This window comes from Alnus glutinosa, chromosome 13 (genome assembly GCF_958979055.1).
Source record: "Alnus glutinosa chromosome 13, dhAlnGlut1.1, whole genome shotgun sequence".
NCBI classification, from domain to species: domain Eukaryota; kingdom Viridiplantae; phylum Streptophyta; class Magnoliopsida; order Fagales; family Betulaceae; genus Alnus; species Alnus glutinosa.
The window spans coordinates 803621-816476 of NC_084898.1; the positions used below are offsets into that span (position 1 = coordinate 803621).

The 12856-nt window shown below is 35.9% G+C and overlaps 1 protein-coding gene across 1 annotated transcript; it reads left to right on the forward strand.

The window, feature by feature from the left end:
- The first annotated feature begins 5155 nt into the window (after positions 1-5155).
- LOC133854651 (protein HLB1) lies at positions 5156-12845 on the forward strand. The gene is made up of 14 exons (XM_062290898.1): positions 5156-5641; positions 7132-7254; positions 7487-7556; positions 8084-8197; positions 8639-8722; positions 9382-9432; positions 9619-9648; positions 9786-9848; positions 10017-10082; positions 10259-10387; positions 10609-10644; positions 11267-11386; positions 11540-11728; positions 12578-12845. The coding sequence occupies exons 1-14, from the start codon at positions 5241-5243 to the stop codon at positions 12686-12688; spliced, it is 1587 nt and encodes a 528-aa protein (XP_062146882.1). The 5' UTR covers positions 5156-5240; the 3' UTR covers positions 12689-12845.
- Positions 12846-12856: the final 11 nt, after the last annotated feature.

The window sequence follows — 12856 nt, forward strand, 5'->3', positions numbered from 1 at the left end:
TGTGAAATAAGAAATAAAAATTAATTTTCACTGCCACATCATTTTAACTTTATGACAATTGTATAATACCCTCCTTAATATTTACTCAAACTAAATTTAACCCTTAATAATAAACCAGTGTAAGGCTTTAATACACCCATAACCTAGCCGAAGCCTAAGCTAAAAACTCATTTATATGTTACGCACAAGCTAGCAACAACAACAGGTTCTAATTTGATTTATGAGTCCTAAGCTTCTATAATCTCCCCTAACGACAAAACTTATTTCCATTGACTTGGGGCCTTAAGGTGTGTTTTTGGCAAATGAATTTTGGAAACAAAATATGATTTTGATTCTACTTTTTTTCAAAATAAATTATATTTTATTGAACTTTTTCAAAAACAAATTATATTTTATTCAATTTTTTTTAAAAAGTCAAACCTTAAAATTCACAAACAAAATAAAAATTTAATTTTGATTTAAAAAATTCAACACCTAAAGGAAGCCGTTAATTTTATTTTTAAACTTATTTATTTCTAAAAGAAGAGGATAAGTAAAGGTGGGGCTCGGGCTTCAGAGTTGTTTATATTAAAATATTATTCAAATAATTAAATTCACATCTACTTATTATTTTATTAGTTTGAGCTCTTTTATAATAAGAACAAGTTACCAGAATAAAGATAAGTGAGTTTGAATTTTGACCCTCACAAGATTAAAATATTAAATAAATAATTAAATTCACTTCTACTTATCAATTTACACTTTTGTGATAATAAATAATGATTTAAAAGTTTATTGGGTAGAACTCGGGCTCAACAGTTATATTTAGGATTGGACTTGGCTTAAAATATTGACTCATTGAGTGAGACCTCTGGGCTGGGCCAGGCCAGTCCAACCCAGGCCTTGATATTTTTCTTAATCACAGGAAAAGGCCCAAATCAAATAAGGCCCTGTCTGGCCCCGGCACGTGATCAGGTCTATTTGCTATCTCACCTGGGCCACCTTAAGTCCAACTTGGTCATCAAGACATACATTAAAAAAAGAAAAAGAACAGCAATCTGAGGTAAAAAACAAAACAGACGGTGAGGATTGAATGGCAAAAATTTTAAAGCTTACGACGTCGTGTTTTCAAGTAACTAACGAATCTGTACAAACGGTGCTAAAAACGTTTCAAATTTTAGATAAAAGCCTTCTTCAACCTCTCACTCACCCTCTCTCCCTAGTCTCTGATCGTGTGCACTGTGGTCTTGAGTATTTGACTTTAACAGGTTCTACTTGTTAGTTCAATTCTTATTCCAGGATTATTCCTCATCAGTCATCACCTTTGCTTTGTATCTCCCTCTTATTCCTTCTCCTTGGACATCCTCCTCCTTGTTTGGGAGGAGCCTTTGAGGAAGTCATGCCAGCCTCTCTTTGTTTGTGGGCTAGATCATCTGCATATTTTTACATAAGTTCATGTTTTTTTAGGGACATACCACCGAGTACATCTGGCATGGGCCTCTTATAAAAATATATTTTGAAGGAATTGTTTGGAGAGCTTTACTTGATCGTGTAAGGCTGAATCAGGGACTGTTTTAAACTTTGACGTAGAGAAGAATTTGATTTTTTTTTTTTTTTTTTCTGTCTTTTATAAAAAGCCAAAAAAAAGGCGCAACTGAGCTAAGCCCAGGACTGCAGATATCTTAGTTAAGCCGGACAAATTTATTGGAACCAAAAGATAATGAGAAAAAAATTTCAACTTTAATGAACTTGCGCGGGTATGAATTTAAAGTCTGGAAAGTATTAGTTTTTCTGTGTGTGTAGGCGTGGTTGGCGCAGAAGAATGCCATGGCAAGCTGCAAGGAGGAGATGAGGATGGAGGGTTACTCGGTGGTATCAATGGTATGTCCTAAGACACAGTGCACATGATGAGAGAGAGAGAGAGAGAGAGAGTGAGAGAGAGAGAGAGAGGTTGAAGAAGGCTTTTATCTAAACTAAAACTTGAAATGTTTTTAGCTCCGTTTAAACTGATCCGTTAGTTACTTTAAAATTTTTGCCATTCAATTCTCACCGTCTTTTTTTTTTACCGCAGATTGCTGTTCTTTTTTTTACCGCATAAAGACGGATCCGCATGGCGGTGAGCCTTCATCTCTTTGAGTGGAAATCTAAAATCCTTTAAGATCTCGTATTTGGATTTCTAATGCTCATTGGCTTCTCTCCTATATAAGTCTCTAAGAAACACAGAAACACAAACACAAACCCTTCCTTTCCTAGTTTTTCCTCTGTGTGATGGATCGTGGAGGGCTCTTCTCTCTACTGTCCTGCAATTCTATTTCGGATGCTTTTCTTTCTGCTCGCCGTGATGATGATGATTCGGCCTGTTTATCTTTATTCTGTAATCCCAAAGCCAGTGATACGATGAAGGGCAGGAAGCATTTTGCCGAAAAGAGAGATTTTCCAATGGAGTTATCGCTTTTTTCTGAGGACAAGACCACAAGCCAGATTAATTCCTCTGGTTCTGAAAGTAACAACGAAAGAAAACCCATCACGTATGATTTTTTGGGTGTTCTTGAGAATGATCACAAAGTTCAAGTCGGTGAAGCAGAACATGATCAATCGGAAGAGATTTCATTGGATTTGAAGGTCGGTTACGGTTACGATCACGATCACGCTCCCAAAAAGAGGAAAGCGAGTGAAACTTCTGCGAACCTCCCTTCCACTTCCAGAGCTCGTGGAATCAAAAGAAGAAGATTACTTAATAGCCATGATGGTACCGTTTCACTGGACTTGAAGCTTGCCCTTGATCCCTGGGCTATCAGGAAGAGAATCGAGTGCAGCGATATTGGGCACCTGGCCAGGCTCTTGTTGGCGGCGGACTGTGTAAAGAATCGTATCTTCATACTCTGGGATGCAAAAAGCATTGAAAATGTCGAGAATAAGGGGGTTCCAGTTGCTGTTTGGGATTGTGACACTGAGTCCGAACACCAACTGCTGTTCAAAAAATGGTCGAGTGGGAGCTACGTCCTCATTAAACAATGGACAAGGGAATTTGTGAAGAGGAGGGAGCTGAAGAAGGGTGATGAGATTGGACTTTACTGGGATCCAAACAATTCAAGATTTAGTTTTAGCATTCTCAAGCGGGCTTTGAGAGATTAATCGTCTCTCTCGATCTGCTAGTTTTCTTTTTCTTTTCTTTGTTTATTTTCTAATGCCACGGGCATGTAAGCTTGAACACATGCAGTACATTTTTAGCTTCATTCATGAATGTTTTTTGTCAAAATAACTAGCTATATAGTTGCTTATGTAAAAGAGAGGCAAATTGCTGATGTGAATTATCGGATGTACGTCAACATGTTATAATGGGTTAAATCCAATTTTATTGTACGTGGTTAATTAGCTTAATTCATATCTAGTAGAATGTTTGAACAGAAAAAGAAAACTTTTGGAACGAAATGTAGTTCTAGCCATGCATGAAGAGGTTTTTTTTTTTTTTTTGGGGGGGGGGGGGGGGTTGCCATACCCAAAATATAAATTCATTCAAAAAATGGAAAAGGACAATTTATGTAAATCAAAGGGCACGTACATTCACCATTTCGTGAGTGGTGGAGACCTCCGCGGGTGGGTCGTGGAGGCCCTACAACCCCTCTTATGAAAGTCACAAAGCTCTACGATCACTTTTGTGAGGGATGAGTCATGTCCACAATCCCTTACAGATGTGGAACACTTGTGAGCAGAGACAGAGGGAGGGGGGGGGGGGGGGGTGGCAAGGGCTATGGCCCCCCCTAATTTTTTTGAAAAAAAAAATTTCTTAGGTTAAAAAAAAAAAAATCTAAAAATATATATATATATATATATATATATATATATATATATATATATATATATATATATATATATATATATATATATATATATATATAAGCTAAAAAACTAAAAATTTAGCCTATTGGTCCCTACTAATAATTTTTTTTTACCACCAGCCCCTGTCCATAAGAACTTATGACTCCGTCTCTGCTTGTGAGGGGTTGCATGTAGAGGCACGACCTCCACGAGTGGGTTATAGAGGTTCCACGACCCCTCGTCGAGGTCGCATCTTTGTGAGTCCTCACATAGGAGCTACCTCCCTAATGCACTGTGGAAGCTCCATGACCAACACCTCACAAAAGGGGTTGCGGAGCTTCGCCCTTTACAAAGAGGTCATGAAGTCTTCGGCCTTCATGACCCACCCCTCTACGACTAAGTTCTATAGGCCCGCGAACCACCCCTTACAAAGCTTGCACGTAGCATCTCAAGACCTCTGCAAGGGGTTTTACATGCCGGCCATGGCCAGTTGTTCTTTTTTATTTTTTTTATTTTTTAATGTAAGAGTATAATTTTAAGTTTTACTTAATTAATATGTAAAATACTGATGTGGTAATTTATGTCGGGGTGCTAAATATGAGATGATGTGATGTACATGTGACATAATCTTATAAGAGATGATGTGATTATATGCCTAAGTGGCAATGTGATCATTATTTTTTAAGAAAAAGTATATATACTCCTATTTAGTTAACATTTAATCTGCAATGTTGCACCAAACTAAATATTGTATCAATTATCTTATAAACTATTAAAAATTTTCAATGTACTAATTTTTAATCTTGCGGAAAGATGAAAATGTCTAAATTCTTTTTTCAATAAGACAAAAGATTCTCCTAAAAATTCGAGAAAAAAAAAAAAAAAAAAAAACAATGGGTCTCATAACCCACCACAATAGCCGTGGGTCATTCACCATTTATTTATTTATTTATTTTATTAATTAATTTATTATTTTTATTATTTTTTCATTTGAAGAACCTTGCAAATTTTTGTTAGTTTTTAGAAGCACATTGATGCAATATTTAATTCAAAGAACATTACAAATTGAGTATTAGTTTGAGAGAAGTATATTTTTTCTTTATTGTTTGGAAGAAAATTTTTTCGTGTTTGTTTGGATGAAGATTGAGTGTTTGTTTTTCCTTTAATTGAGTGTTATTTTTTCTTTATTAGTTTGAGCGTTAGTTTGAGAGAAGTAGTGGATGGTGATGATCAAAATTCTCAAAAAAAATTTATAATATAATTTTGTTAAGTATTAATTATTATTTTTAAATTATATCACATAAACATTTATTATTTTTAAAATATAATTAATTAAATATGATAAAATCATTCTTTTTTCTAACGGGATCGTTCCTGCAGATCGTACAGATCTCTCTCTCTCTCTCTCTCTCTCTCTCTCTGTGTTTTCCTGTCCTCTCACCATGTCCACAACCGCCGAAGAACCCGAATTGCAGAATGGACACGAACCAGAACCGATACCTAAACCAGAACCAGAACCAGAACCAGAACTAGAACCAGAACCAGAATCAGAACCTGAACCGTCAGAGCCAGAGCCAAAGCCAGTGGCCCAACCAGAACCAGAGTCAGTGCCGGAGCCGAAACCGGAACCGCCAGAGGCTACCGATGCAGATCCGAAACCCGAAGAACCGAAACAGAGCTCGATCCGATCCAATGAAGCCGACGGAAACGCATCAGCAAAAGCTCCCACCGGCGAGCTGCGCAAAGACGAAGGAAGCCGAACGTTCACGATGAGAGAGTTGCTCAGCGGATTGAAAGCCGACGATGCCGACGAGAGCGTACCCGATGCCACCTCACCTTACAGGTCAGTGTGCTTGATTGACACATTCTTATGGCTGAATCCAGCTCAAAGAATGGAAATCTCACTGAAATTCGGTTTATTACATGTAGAATCACTGGAGTTCTCTCGTAGCCATTGTATAAATTCGTAATCTTAACTTTGTTCTAAAAAAAATTAATATTAATTTTTGTTAATTTTCTGGTGAGATTTATGCTGTCATGGTTGCCTATTTGTGAGTTTGATGGACATCTTTTATTTTTGTATTCTGATTGACTTGTTTTCGGTTGGTTCGTCGAAATTAAGCTTCGCTTAGTCTAGTTGAGTAGTAACTGACAACGATTGTACAACTTTATACGCGCAAGCACTCGATCCGATTGAATTTGCGACAAGGCGAGATTGCGGCTTGCAAGAAACATAGAAGTAAATAGCTGACCGTGTTCATTTCCTCATGAAATAATTAGAAGACGGCATTGGAGTTTTGTGAGGTTTTTAGGTGGTATCACCTCGAGCATCATGCGATTGAATATAGTTGCATTAATAATAACCATTCATACATGACACCGTGGGGGTATTTTTAGGTTATCCTTTCTGAACTGTTTCTGTGGATCAATTATTTTTGTCTAATCGGGATCAGACTCTTTGGCTTTCCTCGTGATTCATTTTTTGATGCTTGACTCTGTAAGCTTATGTGATCTTATCTTATATGCATTGAATCTGAATAAATCTTTTTTCTCAAAACTAATTCTGGTGTCACGCTTGAAATTGCCAAAATACCCATCGATTGCCAGGGATACTATAGGTATGTTAGTTAATGGTTTTGAAAAGTGTTTTGATTTGAAAAAGTGTCAGATGTGATATAAAGTTTGAGAAGTGTTTTTTGTGGCGTCCATATTTGAAAAAAATTGTTTGGTAAACTTAAAAAGTGTTTTGTATTTTCAAAGAAACAAATATTAAACATGTTTGTTTTGAAAAAACACAGACAGCCAAACGGGTGTGAAATTGACCGCTTACTTATAACAAAAATTATAAAATTATATAAAGAAATAAAAAATGAGAGAGGCTGCATGGTCACTCCTATTTGGTTGGGGTCGCGGCATGGATATCCACATGGCCAACCTTATTCTATTGTGGTGGCCATGCGGCCGCCTTTCACCAAGATAAAGGTGACCCCACAACCATCCCTCTTCTCAGTTGGGGGGTGGCCCGTGCGGCCACCTCTCATTTTTTTTTTAAATGTTTTATAAATGATTAGTCAACTCCTACATTCTCAAAATAATCTTATAAGAAGGTAGGAAATAGCCAAATACCCGTTGATTACCAGGGAAACTATAATTTCTGATTGGGCTTTTTTTTTTTTTTTTTTTTTTTTTTTTTTTTTTTTTTTTGTTAATATCATCCTGCTGTAGTACTTTTATGTAACTATAAGTATGAAGTTTAAATTACTATGCATGGCTGCATGCTTCCTTTATTTTACAAAATCTTTGTTTTTTACTCTCTGCTTTTCAATTTTTTAGTCAAGAAAGCCCACAGCAACGCAATGACCAAAACAATGCTGCTATGGACTTGATCAATAGTGTCACGGGTGTAGATGATGAAGGTCGGTCTCGCCAACGGATTCTTACATTTGCTGCTAGGAGGTACCATAATTATCCTTTACTTCTTGCTCATCAACTTCGCTGGTATTTTCTAATTTACCTACTGTTCACTGTTGACAAAAGCTTTAATTGGTTGCATTCATGGTATCTCACAGAAATTCTTCTATGAACTATACTGTATTTCTAACCACTCACTTTGAAAACTTCAAAAATCAGATTATAAGCTGTTTTAGAGTCCTTTTCCAAAATTTCATTCTGTATTCAACTTTTGTAGATATGCTTCTGCTATAGAGAGAAATCCAGGAGATTATGATGCGCTATACAATTGGGCATTGGTTCTTCAGGTTTGAAATATTGTCTCATTCAATTCTAGCAATATTAACATCAGAGCAGGGTGGAACTAGGTGTATGTATGGGTGGGGGGGTAGTGGCCCCCTAAAGTTTAAAATTTCCCCTTCAACCTGATGGCTTTGGTATTAACCTGCTTAACTGATTATGTGGACTATTTTTCTGACCATGAAGTATTTGAAGAGTGTTTTGTCACATTATAGTAAGAAATGGCATTTTCCTTTAATGTGAAATTTTGATACAATGATTTTCTGAAGAACATTGGGGAAAGACAAAAGACTTTATTTACCAAAATTTCTGTTTGGCATGAAATGGGGTAGTGTGTTTGACATCGAATGCAAAAGTGATATTTGATATATTGGTTATTTCATCCAAATATTTCTCAAATATTCTTCAGTTTCTCTCTTTGTTGTGATGGAAAGAGTCTGTCTGCTATTGTTATTTTAAGCACACTGTATTTACTCAATAGCACATCATAGTGCATTTTACTTTGCCTCATGACCCTCATTTGGTTGGCATACAGGAAAGTGCAGATAATGTTAGTCAAGATTCTGCCTCACCTTCCAAAGATGCGCTGCTTGAGGAAGCTTGTAAGAAGTATGATGAAGCTACACGTCTTTGCCCTACACTTCATGATGTATGAATACAACTCATTATACATGACACTCTTGTTAAACGACTGGTTAATACAGGGTTTAATAAGTAAATATTAGCAAGAAACACGACAACTGCATACAAACACCTATGCCACGTAATGAACTAGGGTTGGGGAGGCCGGTGAGGGGAGCACCAAAGGATCGTTAAGAGTTATCTGTTAGTAACTTTGCCAGATTCTGTAGATATATATAATCGTTTGATCTGTGACCAGTTGGGATCTTGAATTGTGAGAATTTTCTATATGTTTTTCCGCCCTCTTCCTGGTAAAATGTAAGGGCATCCGTATTGCTAAAATTGGGCACCATACAATTCCCACATAAAAGATCATATTATTCATTTATGTATGCATCCAGATGAATCTGTATAATTTTTTATTGATGATCTTTATCATGAGAAAGTATTATTTCATTCTTACTTGCAGGCTTTCTATAATTGGGCTATAGCAATATCTGATCGGGCCAAAATGCGTGGTCGTACAAAGGAGGCTGAAGAACTATGGAAGCAGGTTTGAATATATATTAGCAGTAAAAAGTTATGCTAGATTTTGAATTTCGTAGTGTTAAACTATTTACTGCCCTTCTGTAGTTTTTTCCTCGCTGCTGTTTTGTCAAATTGACTTTTGGCAGCTGGATATGGATATAATAGTTGGAATGGTATGGCATTGTGGATATAGAACACTTCTCTACTCTTTTTATTTTTTATTTTAAGTAATTTAAATTTTATTAGAAGTGATACTTATCTTAAAAAAAAATTATTAGAAGCGTAGAGGGGCGCAACCCAGGTATACAAGGAGTATACAAAAGAGCACTGAGCACCCAACTAGGTAGAAGAAGAAGAACACATATCTAAAAATCTAGAAAATTATAAAAACAAGAACTATTGTGAGCGGCCATCCAGACATAAAGAGATTTGAACCACTTCTCTACTTTGTATTATGTAGTCATTTGTTGATGTTCTGAATAGCTGGCCATTCTGACGTGATAATAATAAAAAATAAACATTAATGATACTTGATTCAAATCCCTCTCTTGTTTTCACCATTCTTATCTACGATCTAGGGTTTTATTGTACTTATTATGCTCTTTAAATAAAAAGATCCAAAAATTTTCTTTAGCAAAAAATAATGCTCAAAACAAATTTTTTTTTTCCTACTTGATTTTGCAGGCTACAAAAAACTATGAAAAGGCTGTCCAACTCAACTGGAACAGTCCCCAGGTATCTCGGAAAATTTTACAAAATTACTATTATGAATTCATATGGGGGTCTCCAGCATCTTTATCATCACCATTCCTTTTTCTTACCATTTTTTTCCACTGAAAACCCTTTTAATGCATCAAAAAGCACCTGAAATCATTTATGTTTGCATGCTTTGGTACTAACCCCAGGTGAAATCTATTTCAGGCACTTAATAATTGGGGACTTGCTCTGCAGGTAGTTTTGGTTACATTAACATTTCCTTCAAAATTAGCTTTTCTTTTTTCTTTTCTTTTTCTTTCTTTCTTTTTTCTTTTTTTTTTTTTTAATTTTACATCTTGCTTTTAATTTAATGTTTCTAATGTGAAATTTAGGAACTCAGCGCAATTGTTCCTGCACGAGAAAAGCAAACAATTGTAAAAACTGCAATCAGTAAGGTACAAAAATTATTTGGAGAGATCAGAGTGCTTGGATGATTGTATAGGAACAACCAGCAATGTAATTCTACATCTGATATGTCTTAAGAAAAATTTTTACTGTATCCTAAGAATAGTTTTTGCTGGACGTTCTACTCTTATGATACTTTTGCTGGTCTTCCAATGCAGTTCCGTGCAGCAATTCGGTTGCAATATGATTTCCACCGAGCAATTTACAACCTTGGAACTGTTTTGGTCAGTTTGTAACTTATTTTTCCTTATTTGAAATGTCATGATCTTATATTTGTTAGTCGTTTCCTTTTCAGTATCCAGTATATTGGATGACATAAAATATTTCATTGTCTTACCCTATCATCTTGTGCAAATCGAGTGAAGCTTATATCCCAAGTTCGTGGTGTCATTTTTTGCAGTATGGATTAGCAGAGGACACATTAAGAAGTGGGGGATCAGTCAATGCTAAAGAAGTTTCACCTAATGAGTTGTATAGCCAATCTGCTATCTACATTGCTGCTGCTCATGCACTGAAACCAAATTACTCAGTAAGTGTGATTTAGTTTTTCGGTACAACAAAAAATTTGTCTCCAATTTAAACATAACCCAATGCAATCCAGAAATGGAAAAAGAAATACTTATCTGAACTGAGATTTAAAGAGTTTTACAATAAACATCATTTCCTTTGCCTTTACTTTCTGATGGTTTATTGATACATACATCGATTTCATTTCTCCACCGACTATCCTAATATTGATTCTTTATTTAGGTTTACAGCAGTGCCTTGCGGCTGGTGCGCTCCATGGTTAGTAGTTAGTTTTCAAATAGTCATTTTGGAGCTATTTCATCCTCAAATACCTTTTCTTTTTAAATTATATATATATCGTTGCCGACATATAATTTGGGGTCTGTCAGTTATGAGATCAGTCTCAAGCATTTAGTTTTCTTAATTTGTTCAGTACTGGGGTAAGATACATGCCTATGAATTCTGCACATCTTTTTCTTTCTTTCTTTCTTTCTTTTTTATGGCTGGCAGGTGATGTTCTGATCCTTCTGATTCCATGCGTCAAGCTTATTCTAAGTTTAAGCTGTAATGCCATGCTCGTGTGACTTACATTGTGGCATTAACAAAATTACCATGGCTGCATTGCTGAACTGTTTTCATGAAAAAGATCCTTACTGGAACAAAGTATTTCATCCCATCCTAGTTTTGGACCTACTCCCCTAAACTTATCCAACCACCATTACTTCAACTAAGACCACAGCAATTGTTTTTCTCTCTCTCTCTTTTTTTTTCCAAGTCTGTCATTCCCCCCCCCCCCCCCCTTTTTTTCTTGATTTTGTGGTTGATTATATATATTCAGAACAGTACATTTAGTGTTCCAATGAGGTTGGTTGTATCATTGACAGAACTCAACTCTTGACAGCTACCTTTGCCGCATCTGAAAGTTGGATATCTGACTGCGCCGCCTGTAGGGAGGCCAGTGGCACCTCATAGTGATTGGAGACGTTCACCATTTGTTTTAAATCATGAAGGGCTTCATCAGGTAAACTTAGATTTGTTTCCTTGTTATTTAGTAAACTAATAAGATTTTTTGCGTATTGAAAATCATATATTGGGTGTGATACGCTGGATATCACCTAATTGCAGCAGGTATTATTATTTCTTTATTCTCAATCTTCTTTCTTTGTCCCATCAGATACACAATATTGATAAAAAACAAGCACCACAAAGCCTCTCTGGAAGATCGGGAGATGCAGGGAATATTGACAAAAAGGCTATCAGAGTTGATGTTCCTGATATAGTTTCTGTATCAGCATGTGCTGATCTGACTTTACCACCGGGTGCAGGCCTCTGCATTGATACAATTCATGGGCCAGTTTACATGGTAACTATTATCTTTTGTGTTTCAAAGAGAATTGTTGTCCTGCATCCTAATTTCAAACCCTATGAACGTCAAAGTGTAGCACATTAGAATGAGTGTCAAACCTGATGATCCTTGGCCACAAAGATCATCATTAGCATTTGCATGTTACGATTAGTACTGTAGTATAAGTATCCAACTTTAGGACTCTGTAATTCATTTAAGAAGTCAAGATAATTAAAAAATTATGCCATTCTGACGTTACTCTGTTGGGCACTTGAAACTCATCCCTCCCTAGTCTAGAGCAATTAAGTTGAAATTTTTGGTTGTGCACTTATGCTATATTGGTTGTGTTACATGGATGGATTCAGTAATTAGATGTCAGGAATCAGGATTCACTATGCTTCCCATTTGCTCATTGTTCAATTTTTGGAGAAGCTTGCGAGTTTCAACAGATAATCAAAGCTTGCTCAACTCAGGCTACTGGTCTTTATATCTTAACCATATAAGAAGGCAAATAATGAACCTGAATTTTTTCTTTTACTTATTAAGGAAAAGATTCTTCAGTTACATAACGTTTTAATATTCATGAAACTGAGCTATATGCTATGTGCCATTCTCAATAAACTGCATTTTAGTATTGCTCCTATTTTAATATGAAAACTTTGCATTGCAAAAGATGATCTTAAACTATTTCCCTCTATCTTTGCAAGATGACAAGGGAGATGGACAATAGTTCTTTTATTCTTTGTTTAATGTTCTTCAATAAATTATTATGGTTAGGATCTTTATCCAAATGAAAAAAGTGGATCAAAGCACTGGATTTGCAAATGGGAAACCCATATATTTAATATTTGCCCATCGATCATACAGGTTGCTGACTCGTGGGAATCCCTGGATGGATGGCTCGATGCAATCCGTCTAGTTTACACAATTTATGCACGTGGTAAGAGTGATGTTCTGGCAGGTATCATAACTGGCTGATCATTTTATTAGATTTATCACCAGGGCAATGCTTTTTGTTGTGATGATTTACAATTTATGTATTGAAACTTGGTTGTTCGAATAAAACTATTATATATCATAGAATTTTTGGGACACTTATCTTGTTTAATCCAATTTGGCTTTACTCATTTCTTCAGCTGGTTTTAA

Coding starts and splice junctions, on each gene's coding strand:
- LOC133854651 (XM_062290898.1), top strand. CDS start 5,241: ATGTCCACAACCGCCGAAGAACCCGAATTGCAGAATGGACACGAACCA. Junction 11,387..11,539: donor ATCATGAAGGGCTTCATCAG/GTAAACTTAGAT, acceptor TTGTCCCATCAG/ATACACAATATTGATAAAAA. Junction 11,729..12,577: donor TTCATGGGCCAGTTTACATG/GTAACTATTATC, acceptor TCGATCATACAG/GTTGCTGACTCGTGGGAATC.